The sequence below is a fragment of the Halyomorpha halys genome, unplaced genomic scaffold (genome assembly GCF_000696795.3).
Source record: "Halyomorpha halys isolate HHAL.00 unplaced genomic scaffold, Hhal_1.1 Scaffold92.1, whole genome shotgun sequence".
Taxonomy (NCBI): domain Eukaryota; kingdom Metazoa; phylum Arthropoda; class Insecta; order Hemiptera; family Pentatomidae; genus Halyomorpha; species Halyomorpha halys.
This window is the reverse complement of record NW_027105695.1, coordinates 515,466-531,211: the sequence shown is the minus strand read 5'-3', so window position 1 is coordinate 531,211 and position 15,746 is coordinate 515,466. Positions and strand designations below refer to the sequence as shown.

The window sequence follows — 15,746 nt, the reverse complement described above, 5'->3', positions numbered from 1 at the left end:
TAAAATTATTACAATATATAATTTTATTATCATTTATTGTTTACATAATATTTATCCTACCTTAATTTAGCTTTTTATATCTTATTAGTTGTTTTTGTATCTTTTTAGCCCTGATGAAGCCCTGAAAATTGGGGCGAAATGTTAGACATTAAATAGTTGAAAACTATTTTGTTCTTATTTTTTTACCACACCCCTGACCATCTTCTTCATATTATTTATTTCTTGTTTTAATATGTTATGTTTACTTTTTAGATGTGAGTCATTATCTTTTCCCATTTTTTTTTTCTTGTATATTTCTAATAACTGTGTATTTTATTTATTTTTATTTATTCTTAAGGGACTATATTCCTACATGCTATTTTTATAATGTTTATTCTAGTACAATATTTAATTTTTACCTATTTACTGTAATTGTTTTATTTTATATATATAAATGATTAACCATATTTTCTTGAATATGAAGGAGACAGAGGGGAAAAGATAAGGGTCACCGCCAACACATTTTTAGTTGTTTTATATCTTTTTTAGTCCCGATGAAACCCTGCAAAATGGGACTAAACATCAGCATATAAATAGTTATGAATTATTTTTTTTCTCCATTTTTACCACACCTATGACCATCTTCTTATTTTATTTTATTTGATATTATTTATGTACTTTTAGTTCTTATTTTAATTTATCAGTCATTTTTTTCTCCTACCCTATGTTTAATTGTATCATTTTATGTATTATAGATAAATGATGTTTTATTCTTAGTAGAACGTGTATCTGTATTAAATTTCTCAAGCATCTTTAATTGATACACACAGAGATATCTATGTACTTGTATATGGGAGCTGATTGTTTCACTGCATTCACCTAGTTTCTTTATATTTACTTTTATAGTTATATACACACATAGTTACTTTTGATAAATGGAATATCATAATCAGCGATCTTCCAGTATTTACTTTTGCATTTTTTTTTTTCCTCCTAGTTTATATTTCAGAATTATTTTTTAGATAGTACAAATAGTTAGTATATATGGTATTTCTTGTTTTAAGAGCATTTGATTTTTGTTTTGTATTTGATTTTGTTCTTTAATCTTTTTTTAATATTCTTAGTATAATAGCAGTAACATATTTCAATGTTAACTTTACTGTACATACATGTAGTATGTTACTATTTCTCAAGGAGTATGTACTATTTCTCAAGAAGTATGTACAATTTCTAAATAAAATGAAAGACTTAGTAGCCAATACTGTAAATCCAAAGCAGTAAATTAATAATAACAATAATATGAATACCTCTTCCTCGGAACTGTTGTGGCGTTCTTGTACGGTCTTGTTGCCTGTTGTTCGTATTACTAAAGTTACTCGCTGTATTCTCGTCTTTCCATTGAAAGAAGTTACATTTATCTGCCTGAGATTTAGAGCAAGCATAAAATTCTTTTCCCTGATTAGGGCCTGGCTTTCTAACAACTAATCTGGAAAAAAAACAATAAAAATATTGATTATAAATTAAAATTATTACAACAATTAAAATTATTGATTTTCTATTATATTTTACACTTTTCCCTCGTATCCCTGCTCATTTGGTATATTTTGTTTCTAAATTACTTACACACATTGTATCCCATTATTTTATACTTTACTTTTTTATTTTATTAATATTTCTTCTCCCCCTATTATGTATATTACCATTTATTGTTCACCTAATTTAAATACTTTTTTACTATGTTTACTTTAAATTATTTTCGTTATTGTGGCATAACTGCCATCCCCACTCCTCCCAATACCAACCGTCACTTTGTTTTTGACTGCTGTCAAAACAGGTATGCATTCTGTCTCATCATTTGATTTGTATTTTTATTTTTTATTTTTTCATCTCTTTATTTGTACTTTCTTTAATATTTCTTCTCTTATCTATCTGTTACTATTACCCTTTTCATTTACTATTTACAACCTTTAATTTTTCTTATTATATCTTACATTTTATACCCCTGTTCTTTTACACTTATGTTTTTTCCTTTTTGTAACTATAGTGTTCGTATCTTTTTTAGCCCTGACGAGGCCCTGCAACGTGGGGCGAAATGTTGGCTCAATAAAATAGTATAATTATTTACTATTTGAGTTTTTTTGACCGCACCCGGACCATATTCCATTCATCTATACACACGGTCAATCAATAATCTTCCAATAAAAATATTTATTGAACAAATGTCCCCTAAGAATAAATACAGGGTTTATACATTATAATTTATTGTTTATCAAACATTTAGAAAGCTTCAGTAATCAGATTAAAATTACATTAGGATTTTAGGTTAATTAGAATTTTTAATGGTAACCAATATGTGGCTATTTACATTCTGGGAAGAGGATCTAGTGTTTAATGAATGGATGGATGAACTTAAGAGTGAGGAGATCAAAGATATAGGTAGGCTTTTTAGTCTTAAAGACTTGGAATAGGAAAACACATAGGAGGGATTGCCTTCGGGAGGTTGAATAGAGCCATTTCAACTCAGTATACCAACAGGAGAAATGAGATGGCCTGGGAAACCCGAAGACAAATCTTACAAAGAAATTCGTGAGTCTCTTCAGTCTCAACTCTAGGCCAGCTAATAAGCCTCTGTAAACCAAAGAATCGTAGTTGAAGTGAGAGAAAACGAGATGATACTAGGAGCTGACGGGTACTCTGAGGGATAGAATCACGGAATCTTAGGTGTTTAAGAACAGTAATGGATTTGCGAATGATCTGGGAAATATGATTACTTCAGGGAAAGGTCATCCTGCAGGGAATCCATATTAATTTCCTTCTTGCTATGCTTGTTGAATTAATTTTAACTTTGAAATTTTATTGATATGTTGTTATATCCTCTTTTTTTATGAATAGTTATTTTTTATATATAAATGAATTTTATTATGTTTTATTTAATGGATTGCTTATTTGTTGTATTAAACCAAAAAGCAAGCTAACCAATTTTGATCAGTCAAATATGATTGTTCAAAATATTCAAGATGGCAGCATGCGTCCTTCGAAGTCTTTTAGAATTGCTGCTTTCTTCAGTAAGTAGATTAAAATATTTTCAACATTGGTTGTTTTGCTACCACAATTATAGTAAAAATTAATTCAAGAAGAAATATTAGACAATAACAATTATTAATGAAGTATTTACATCGTGAATCATTGCAAGTGAATTGGAGGGATTAGACTACAATTGATTTTTTTTTTATCAACGAGAGAACGCTGAAGAGAGACAAAGAGGGAGAGCACTGTTTGTTTGGTTGGTGATTAGATTGGACGGTGTCCAGGAAACAAGGATGTCTCCAGAGAGAGGTGATGCAGACCACCCTTTGTCTACGGTGAGGGTAGACACCTAGAGAAAAGGAAGACATCAAGAATCATCTAAGAAGAGTAAGTGACTCTTTGTTTGGATCGCCAGTGGATTGGACGTATCCTGAAAGCTAGAATAGGACCAAACCTTTGTCTACTGTCAGTAGTAGCATATTTAGACCGAAGACATCAACAACGGGAAATGTTATATCGTTTAACATGCTAAAAGAAAGAAATATTTCTCCATTTAACACACTTCAACAAGTTAAATTAAAGATCATGAATAGCCCTAATAAATATGAAATCATGGTACTCACTTTTTTGCTGGAGCGTTACAATAGCATTTCACATCTGAAAGAAAAAAAAATGTTATATAGTAAAAAACTATATAGTAACAAAGTAAATTGCTATGAAAAAATATTGAATCACTCTGAAATTGTCCATTTCAAAGTAGGTTTTGCCTTTTTTTATAAGGAGGAATTTATTTTTCCTCTAGTGTCTATTTTTCATATAATCGTTTCGCTCTTCGTTTCATCCAATTAGTACGTTAATATAACCGTTGGAAAGCTGAATGTCAGCTCTTTCAGGTGACATCGAAAAAAGTTATGTTCTGTTTTCAAAAAGAAAAAAAAAATCAGTCGTTTTATTTTTTATCTCCAGTTCTAATTTGTTTAAATAGACCTGGTTTGTGCCCTGAACTACTGCCAAGTTTGGTGTGGATTGGTTGATCTGTTTTGAAGTTATTTCCATTTTTTAGATTTTTATAAAGAAGTTAAAGGCCGATGTAGAGTGAAAATTTTGGAATAAAAAATTTTATTTTCCGATTTTTTTGAAAATTCGTATTTAAGGGTTTCTCGAAGTTCTAAAACTTCAACTTTGTTTCACTCCTAAAAATCTTTTACCACATTTTGTATAGTAAGTCCGTATGGATTTTTTCAATATTCTGAAAATTATGAGGCACAGAGAGGGTTTTCAATTTAAAACTATTTATATATGTATATATAGTTGACCCTAAAAATTGATATATAGGAAGATGGTCAGGGTTGTGGTCAAAGGAGAAACAAAACTAGTTTACAACTATTTATTTTCCGACGTTTCGCCCCACTTTGTAGGGCTTCATCAGGGCTAAAATGATACAATGATAAGAGTAAAAATACAAAGATAAGATACAATGATAAGAGTAAAAATACAAAGATAAGATACAATGATAAGAGTAAAAATACAAAGATAAGATACAATGATTTGTATATAACCCATTTGCTTTAAACAGGTAAGTTGTCTTGACTTGTTCTTTGTTCATTTATTGTCATTTTATATCTTTATTATTACTTATTTATGTATAATTATTATTTTTTCATGATGTTTATTCAATCTCTATATATTTTTTTTTCCCCTTTTGTTTTTGTTTTTTATATACATCTCCTGTATTTTTCAACTGTATATTTTACGTATTTTTATAAAATTTTTTACTCTTGCCATTGTCACTAATTTTTTTTCTTATCATTGTATCTTATCTTTGTATTTTTACTCTTACCTAAAACGTCGGAAAATAAATAGTTGTAAACTATTTTTGTTTCTCCTTTGACCGCAACCCTGACCATCTTCCTATACAGGAAAATAAATAGTTGTAAACTATTTTTGTTTCTCCTTTGACCGCAACCCTTACCATCTTCCTATATATAAAACTATTTATATTTTAGGTAATATATACATCAAAAATAAAATTGCCTCAAAGAAGAAAAAAAAATCACCTAAATTGGGCCAGTATTAACGATGATACGGCAAAGTTAGTCGTTATTAAATACGTTACCATGGTTACCGTCTAAACATATCATCTATGTATATAAAAGGGAATGATTGAATCTTTATCTCGATTCAGTTGGTGGTTATAATAATGGTTAAGTCGGTCTGAATTATTTTCAATATAGTACTAATATTGATGTACAGTGAAAGTTGTTAATCAAAAACTATTTTTGTTACTAATCATAATAATAAAGTGTACAATAATTTATAACAAACCATTAATTGTGTTCATTAAGTCCATATACATTCCTTAATATATAAATAGCAAAGCACTGCCGGATCAGCTAGTTAATAAATAAAAATGTTCAACATTTCGGCTAAAATTTTATTTCTGGAGACGGTATTCTAGCTGAAACGTTAAACATTTTTATTTGTTAATATCGGTGAGACATTTTTACCTTTAAAATTAAAGAATAAGTCCTGGAGAAATACGTAAGAATAATCAGTGGTTTAAGAAATTTAACCCTTAGTAACCTGGACTGCTGATGGTAAAAGTAAAAAAATAAATTTACATTTAATTTCAAAAGGTTAAGAAATTTATTGTTATTAATAGTTTACTAGCAATTTATAAATGTCAATAAATAATAATTATATACAAAAAATATCACAAGAAAAATTCTCTTTACCTGTTAATTCATCGGCCCACATATAATAGCTACATTTTTCATCATCGTTTTTAGAACAGATCAGAAATTCTCTTCCATTATTAGGACCTTCTCTCCTGGTGACGAGCCTATCAATGAATAATAAAATTAATTAACATATATTTTATTTAATTTTTACTTTCTAACATAAGTTTTTCAATTATGGATTCTGTTGCTTGATATTGTTTACATGGGCATGTACCAGTTGTAGACCAAAGTTCTAGTCTATACTTCAAGAAAGGTTTCAATATACCGTTATAGACGAATTGCTAGTGTCGTAAGTTAAGTAAAGATCTGTAGTCTAGGAGATGAGAAAGTTAATAGTATTGTCTTTTATATTTAATCATTACATCCACTAAGTAGGTATAGTCTGAGAAGCCTCAATGCGCCCGATGAATCAGATGGTTAAAAGAATAGAGAATGTTCAAAACATTATTTTATGTTTTGCCAAATCGTTGATTGACAATGTGCAATAAATAAAAGATGGTCTGGGTGTAGTCAAATTGATTCAAATAGTAAATAAACTATTTATTGTGGGCCAATGTTAAAAAATACATTTTCTTTTCTAATACCAAATATTATATTTTTCTTACTTAATTACTATTTTATATCCTTTTACTTTCAAATGTAACGTTATTTGTTAAAGGTCCAATTCTCTCACTCCACTACCCTGTTGTTACCTTAAATCCGCTTTTAGCTCATTCTTTCACATTCCTTCATTTAGAAAGGTGGATGTCCTATTTTGTTCATTGTTTCCTTTTTTCTTGACCTTTATTTTGTTATTTCCCTTACTTACCGTCTTTGGTGTGTAAATTTTTTTTATATATTTCTCTTTTATCCACTTTTTTATTTGTTATTATTTTTGTTTTCATTAATTATATCTAACACATTTTTTAAATTTATTTATACTTGTTTTATATTCACTGAATATTTTTTTTTCTTTAATTTACTTTGTTCATTGTTATATAAATTCTCACATATTTTAAATCATTTTTAGTCCAACCTTAGTTCACTTTAATATCATGTTATCTATTCTCTAATTTGTAACATTATTTTAGTTGTTTGTATCTTTTTCAACCCTGAAAAGTTGGGCGAAACATTGATTGACAACAGTTTATTTAATATTTGAGTCATTTTGACTGTACCTGGACCATACAATGAAAAAATTATTTTATTCCGGGACATATGTCCTATAAATACATGGTTCATACATTAAGATTTTTGTCTGAAAAGCATGTAAAAGTTTCCAGTAAGTAATATGAAATTACATTGAGATCTTGGCTTAACTACTGTTTATAATGTTAATCAATATATGCTTAATTATATTTTTTAAAATGATGCGGAGGTTTGGTTATGCAATGAGTGAAGGAATAGGTGTTTAAAGGAAATAATGGATAAGAACCGGCGAATGGAGATGGGAAGAGAATTCCAGAAGGAGGTTGCAAGCATGACGAAGGATTTACTGAAGGAGGCGGTTCTATAGGAGGGCATATATAAATCATTCAGATGGGATCTGGTGTTTAATGAGTGGATGGATGAACAAAGAGTGAGGAGATCAAGGGTATGTGTAGGTTTTTTTATTTTAAGAACTTGGAATAGGAAAACACCAAGGAGGTATTGCATTCGGGAGGTTGGGTAGAGCCACTTCAACTTGGTATACCAGTGGGAGACTTGAGAGCACCTTGGAAATTCAAAGATAAATCTCACGAAACAATTCATGAGTCTCTTCAGTCTCAACTCTAGGCCTACAGATAGCCCTCCATTGACCAAGGAACCGTAGTCAAAGTATTATTGAAGTATTTATATTTTTTTTACTTTGTGCCTGTTCCTTTCCTTCTTTTTTTTTTACTTTTGTAAGTATTTTAACTCACACGCAAACACAAACATACAAAAACCAGAAAACAAAATCAAAATATATAAATAAATAAACAAAAATAAAATTACATAAGTAAAAGTAAAATTACTAATTAAATTTAATAATATAATAAAAACACTTATCACATCCATACACTATTAAGTATAATATTAACAGATTCAGCATGAGGATCCCTTAGTTTTTTCTATCCCCCAATATTTAATGTGTTAAGCAATAAGAACACAGAGTTTGATCCTATTACTTTTGTAACAGGTCTGCAAGGAAATCTTATGGAATATCGTAGGAGAATTAAATAAGGGAATCTTATGTTATACCCATTATTTTGTATCAAACATAATTCTCCATATTGTTTTCCAAATGGAAGGCAACATCTTTTGTTCATTTGAGTAGTCTTTCAGAGTAAAAATAACCACAAACGAACTTACAATTTATATCTTGCATTATACTTACATTGAAGTGATCTTAGTTTGAAAAATCAGGAGATTATCATTCATAAGCAATATAAGACACTTTACATAAAACCGTATCAGATTGTTTTTGAAAATTTTTTAATGAAAACACTTCATTGAAAATTTTAACTAAAACTAACATCTAATAAGTTTCATTTTGAAATTCTGAAACCTCTGGAAAAAAGGATGTGTCAATCGAGTCTTGAACACTCTACGTAATAGAAAAAAATTTATCATCTTGGTAGTCCAATGTGGAAAGTCCTCCAAAAAAGGAAAATAGAAAATACTAACTCTAAATTACTTTTCTCAATTGAAAATGGATGAATTTAGTACATAATTAATTTATAATTCCTCTGCTTAACACAACACTGAAATAAAATAAGTGACATCAAACAGATTGTCATAGAATCAAGTATATACTAGCTTTTTTCATTAACATAACAAATGTGTTGAAGGTAGGTTCTGTAATAAATGATGATTATAAGTGAAAAAGAGAAGATTATTTGTATAAAAAAGTTTTTAAATTTAAGATATAAAAAGTTATGTAAATGTGACATGGGCAATTAACCTGCAAATAAGATTTAAAAAAATAAGACATCAATATTTAAGGTTGTCAGGCTGCCTGAGGGCCGAAACATTGGAAAGTTTTTTGAGAATAAAAGTTGTGAGAGTAATATGGATCAAAATTGTGTATGTTAATAATGAAATAAACCACTCTCAAACAATTATATAATAAATCATTAATCTAAGAATGTGAATACTTTTTGGCAGGTATGTTGCATAAACAGCACGGAACGTCACCGTCATTCCTTCCAGCATCGTCGTCTCTTTGCCTTTTCTGCCCTCTGTTATTGTTTCCACCTCGGCTGTTCCAACTGTTATCTAGTTCAAAACGAGAAAAAGAGTCAAAATTATTTAAATAAAAACCATAGATGAAATAAAGGAGACTATGGTTGGGACGGGGGGAGGAGATAAGTCGAAGGTTGGGATAGAGAAGCATAAAAACCAGTACTCTTTTCCTATATTTGACCTCCTCATCATACAATACCCAAACAATTCTACATCCTCAGACTGGTACACCTAACCAACTTACTCAGGGACACTTTTAACTACTCTCACCACCCTTACCATAAAAAAATTAACGTTGCCAAAAATCTTATTCATTATTGCCTTTCTCTCCCCATCTCTGGTTCCATTATCATGATACTAAGATACACCAAATAAAATACTGGTATACTAAGATCACTGGTTGACAATATGTAATAAAAGAAAAGCAAGATGGTCTTTTGGAATTTTCTGTTAAATTTATATGAATGGATTCTGTTAAAATAGATACTCTCGGCCAATAATTTAACCTCCAGTACCATTGAAGAACTGATACATAGCTACTATAATTCACTCCCCTCTTCAAACTTCTTCATAACTCCTTTCTATCCTCTAACAAAGATCCACTACCATATATCTTTCTTTCAGATAATATACAAAAATTATTATGCTCCTCTATCCACAATCTTCAATTTGCTTTCAGATCTAACAACAAACTGTTAACACAGTAATAAAATGTAATTCTTAATTGGTGCCAACATTTTGGCCAGATCTATAAACTTTTTTGAAGGATATGAGAAACAAGATACTAAAATAATAGAAATGAGAAGGATGGATAAAGTGGAATTTTATGAAGATTATGGGAAAAAAAAACTAAACCAAACAGTAAATATATTAATTAAAATAATATAAATATAAAAATCTGGGGTCTATATCACACAACTTTCACACTATCTTGACATGAAATTAATCCCTTAAGCACTACATTTCAAAACAGCTATTATGTCATTTCAAATGAAATGCCCATTTTTAATGTTTCAGATATTCAATGTGGGATTTGTGGACTCTTGATGTGTACTACCTTTATCTTTACAGATTATAATGAGCTGTTATTAATCCTCTCTTTTAGGGGGATAATATATACTATCATTCTAATTGATTGCACATTGTTTAGTACACCATCAAATATCACCATAGTGGAAGATTATTGATTGACCGTGTGTAAAGATGAAAGGAATATGGTCCGGGTACGGTCAAGAAAAACTCAAATAGTAGAAATATACTATTTTAATGAGCCAACGATTCGCCCCATGTTGCAGGGCTTCTTCAGGGCTAAAAAAGATACAAACACATAGTTACAAAAGGAAAACAAAAACATAAGTGTAAAATAACAGGGGTATAAAATGTAAAAAAGTAAGATATAATAAGAAAAAAAAGGTAGTAAATAGTAAATGTAAATTACATTTACTATTTACTAGCTTTAATTTTTCTTATTATATCTTACTTTTTTACATTTTATACCCCTGTTATTTTACACTTATGTTTTTGTTTTCCTTTTGTAACTATGTGTTTGTATCTTTTTTAGCCCTGAAGAAGCCCTGCAACATGGGGCGAATCGTTGGCTCATTAAAATAGTATATTTCTACTATTTGAGTTTTTCTTGACCGCACCCGGACCATATTCCTTTCATCACCATAGAAACATGTGATTTTTGAGTAATTTTTTTTTGTTTGTTTAAACTACACTCGGCAGCCCAAGAAACATTACCAGCATTCGAGGAAGAGTGTAGAAACGAACGGACCATTCACCAGTGCTTTGAAAAATTTTTTGCTGGTGACACAGATTTGGAAAACTAATCCAGAGATAGACCTTCACTAACATTTGACGACGATGAACTTAGGCTTACTGTGGAAGAAAATCCTTACTAAACAGTTGAAGGACTTGCAGAAAACTGAATACAAGTGTATCAACAGTTTCTCGGCACTTAAATACCATTGGTAAAGTAAAAAAGGCATATTTGTGGGGACCTCGTGAACTTAATGAGTGGCAGCAGCTGATGCGTTATCAGACATTCATTTTACTGCTTACTAGGCAAAAAAACGAACCTTTTCTCGAAAGGATAATCATGTGGAATGAAAAGTGGATTGTATATGACAACAAGAGTCAGTCATGACAAATGCCAAAACCAAATTAACATAAAAAAAAAAATTGGTTTCTGTGTGGTTGTCAATGGCAGGAATAATTTACTTCTCTTTTTTATCCAGAGATGAAAACATCACATCCTCATTGTACTGCAGTAATATTGGCATAATGCACCTTGTAAAACTTGTAAGAAAATAACCTATATTGGTTAATCGGAACGGATCTATACTCTTACACCAGAACGCCAGACCTTATGTTTTGCGACAGACAGTGAAGAAACTAAATGAGCTGCTATGTTACGAAGCTCTTCCACACCCACATTATTCACCAGACTTATCTCCAACAGATTTCCATCTGTTCAGAAATTTTAACAACTTCCTAAAAGGTAAAAATTTTAAAAATGATTCTCAGGTCAAAAACACATTTTCAAACTTCATTTCTTTACAAAACCCAGGATTTTTAGTTTTGGGAATTGAAAAGTTGATAACACGTTTAGGAAAATCTATAGTGATTGAGGGTAAATATTTTGAATAAAAATTTTTTGATCTCATAAAGTAGTTTTAATAAATAACCTTCTCTGTGAAAATTGATATTTCACATGAAACAACCCAATATTTCTTTACTAGTCATGATGACAATCCTCTTACCATATATTTCATAAAAATGAAATGTAAGTAAAAACAAAAAGAACTGATTTTAAAATAAAACCCATAGGCCCAACCAATTCTGTCGCCTATATTGCAGGTTCTGTATAGTCTGTCCTGTGTCTATTTTTAAATTATAATTTGAGAGAGCTGATGAATATACCATACCTTAATTTATTAATAACATAAGGCTAAACAAATAAATATTAGTTATAGCAGAAAGTTGACATAAGGAATTAACTCTTGTTCAATTTAGTATAGGTTGATGTTACTATAAAATACATATTTTTAATGGAACAAAAAAAAAGGACTAATTTTAAGTATTCGCATTTTTAAAAAAAAAATTCCACGATATATATTTGAGGTGGCAAAGTTGAAAATCATGATCAGTACTCCAAAAAAAATTAATGATCATATTATTAGAACTTCTCCAAACCTTTCCAGAAATAGAAACAATAACACTGGAGTTTAAAGTAAAGAAAAGATAATTATTCTAAACTAAATTAAATATAAATAACTAAATGAGACATTTTGATGTAAAACACAATTTATTATATGGAAAATACTTAATAATATAACAGTTAAATTCATTAACCTGTGCCAGGACTTTGAAGTGAGTTGCCGCTGGAATACGAATGGTAGCCTGACGATGCAGAAGATTGTGAAAAATTACGAGACCCCTGCGTACCTTGCGAAGGATTGCTACCTAAAAACAAATTAATACTATATTATTATAATGGAAAATAGAAAAATATTTTGTATATTTTTTATTAATGTTACCTTACTTATTATATTTATGAAACGATTTTTTGCTTCAGACAAACAAAGATTTATTAAAAAATAATAATTCTAAAGATTTTTGTAAATAACACGCAGTGGAGGAAAATGGACCAGGCGGTGGTCAAAAAAAGGTGTGGTGGGGAGAGCCTCCCTTTGATTATCCCTATAAGAAATAGGGTGTATACTCACCAAGGGTTAAGTAAAAAATAAACCACTTAAGTTAATTAACAAGATTTGGAACAATTTTGTAAACACCATATTTTATAATTAATTTTTGTTTTATTGTAAATAGTATTTTAGTTGTATTAGTGTTTAATTTAGTAAAATTTATTTTTATTTATATTATCTTAATTGGATAAAGTCATTTGAGAAGAAAAATGTGTATTTTATTTATGTTGTTATAATTAAGTAATAGAGACAGTTGCTAAGGGTTGAAAATTGTTGCTAAAACGTCGCCTAGCAACGGACCGACCATCTTCCTTTAAAGATAAGTTCCGGCTAATTAGTGGCCATGATAGTGTGTAACTAGCCCTGTCTGAGTTCATTTGATGTTATTTATTGAACATTTTCGAGTGTTTTAGTCGATATGTAAGTCCTGAACCAGAAATTTTCTGCATTCCTGGCCTTTAATTGCAGTATGAGTTGTTGTTAATTAATCGGCTCGCATAATTCATTAAAATAACCAGACCCTGTCTGCCCTTAATAATTGCCTGAGTGGCAATCTTGGACCATTGCAGCGGTGTATTTAGCGACAGAGCTGCGACCTACACATCTCGACAATCAAAATATCTTCCCTTGACCTATCGGAGTGGATTAACCTTCGTCACCAGTATTTATTTTATATATTTATATTGTTTTTTTTTTTGTTTTTTTAAATTTGTCTCTTTTGTTTTCGTAATTTATTATATCTGAAAGAACTTTTTATTTTTACTTGTATTCATCTTTTGTTTCTATTATGTTTACGTTTTATAAATGTTAGATTAACCAAATAAATGTGTATGCATCCAAACCAGCTAGTTTGTTATTTTAAAGCATTCCAACAAAAAGACATAGTCGATTTGAGGTGGCTTTAACAAATGTATTTATACTAAATTGATAGAATATTAAAATATTTAATCTTAAATTAGAGTTGTCCCAGCCAATCCAAATAACTTATCCACATACTTTGAGACACCTTAAAGACTAGAGCTTAAGAGAATAATAATAAGATAAACATTTATAAAGACTTGGACAAATATGAAATGTAAAATTAAGCTTACCTGAATTCGTTCGCCCGACTTTCACTCCCAACATCTCGACAAAATCTTGATCGCAGCCATTAAGACAGCTGATATAATGCTGCGGATAGTATGGAGCCATAGACCCAGGTGAAAATTTGAAATCTAATTTTTTAACATTTGGTCCACACTGGAAAATAATAATTAAAACACTAATAAACATTATAAAATAACATATTTTTAGGGAATGATTAAATTTTAAATTAAAATATTCTTCTATCTAATTTCTTCTTTTTTTTTTTTTTTGAGATTCCAAGAATAATTAGATGTGAAAAAGAATTGGGTGTAATTATTTAACATTTCTTATAAATTAAAATAAATACATAACTTTAAATTCAACAAAAACTTACAATACAAAGGTGCTTTTATTCTCAATGGAATGACTATATCAAAGTCTATGATTTGATCGTGGCAACAATTTAGATTTTTAATATTTTCACAATTTTTATAGATATAAAAAAAAAAAATGGAACAAACTAATAATAAAAAATCTATCATACTTACAGTTTCACAACTTTCTCCCGAAATTGAGACGTGAATCACTTTGGACGGTAACCATATTGAATTTTTACAGGCAGGATAGGCTGAACAAGAAATATAAAATGTCTCTTGATGTTTCCTGATGACCATATCATTACCGCAGGCAGAGCAAGGCATGACAGATGCTGTCCGAGCCATTATTACATTGAGGGGATCTTCGCTATCTGCTAAGTGGATAGCATTTTCTTGCATGTACTTACTCATGGCTGCATCAATTTTATTAACCTATAATAAATTTAAACTTAATTAAATAAATAGTAATATAAAGCCAAAAAATTAATTATAGTCATAAAAACCATGGCAATAAAAAAACATTTCTTTATAAATTTAGTTTAATAGTTTATAAAAGTTCAATATTAATTTTTCTAATTTGTTTGGCTTTCCAATGGTATATTATACATCTATATCACTACTCTTATTTCTTTTAAACCTGGAAATTTTTTCGCATTTAGTTTATAATCCAAAATCATTCACTGTTTATATTTATCTTTTTTTTTTTTTATTAATATTAACAATTTAGAGATCATTCATTATTTGAAATAAACAAAATTACAGGTATTTTGGAAGTAGCCATTTTATAAGTCAGCATTTAATCGATGACTCAACAAGGATAAGCCTTAGCTGATATTAAAGATCATTTAACAGTACACTAATCTAACAAGTTTAATTAAAATGGTTAAGAGCCTTTTTTGAGAAAATTATGAAAAAAAGGAGTAAAATTAGTCATATTAAGGGGGATTTCCTGTAAGTTAGTTTTGATAAAAAAGTTGCGGTAACAATCCAGGCACATGCCTAAAGAAAATATATAATTTCAGTAGCTTACAAGTTTTCAGTTTTGCTTTAGGGTTACCACGTACAAACACACCATTTTATGAGATTTGGTTATTTGAAGTGAATAGGAAACTAATTATAAATAAATATAGACAAGTGTGATAGAATTGTAAATAAAAAACTAGAGTAATAAATAGTAGAACAATAATTAATGATGAGAAGATAGTTAACTGTGGATAAAATATAAGAGGAGAAGATAGTTGGGTTTGTGGTCAGAGAATAACACAAATAAGTTAAAAAACTTATTTATTAGTGTCAACGTTTCGGTCAGAATTTCTAGCCTTCACCAAGGCTAAGAAACAAGATAACAACTAGTGAATAAAGGATATAAAGAATGATTAAAAAAATAATTGTACAGAATAAATATAGGTAAAAATAAATTAATGAAAGAATTGGAAAATAAAACGTACATATAGGTAATTATGAGAGATAGTTGACTGTGGATGACGAACGAGGAGAAGATGGTTGGGGGTGCGGTCAAAGAAAAACACAAATAAGTTGGATTAACCTATTTTATTGTGCCAACGTTTCGGCTAGAGTTTCTGGCCTTCTTCAGGGCTAAGAACAGAACAAGATAACAAGCACAGTAAGTATAGAAAATAAAAAAGAAAGTATAAACAGAA

General features: G+C 29.5%; 1 protein-coding gene across 1 annotated transcript in view; it reads right to left on the bottom strand.

The window, feature by feature from the left end:
• Positions 1-15,746, bottom strand: part of Top3alpha (topoisomerase 3-alpha) — a gene marked incomplete in the record, with an annotated part of 57,993 nt that overhangs the window by 6,144 nt on the left and 36,103 nt on the right. Inside the window, 7 exon segments of the mRNA XM_067052932.1 lie at positions 1,287-1,465; positions 3,630-3,663; positions 5,742-5,848; positions 8,846-8,966; positions 12,291-12,401; positions 13,735-13,882; positions 14,257-14,517. Coding sequence (XP_066909033.1) covers positions 1,287-1,465; positions 3,630-3,663; positions 5,742-5,848; positions 8,846-8,966; positions 12,291-12,401; positions 13,735-13,882; positions 14,257-14,517 — 961 coding nt within the window.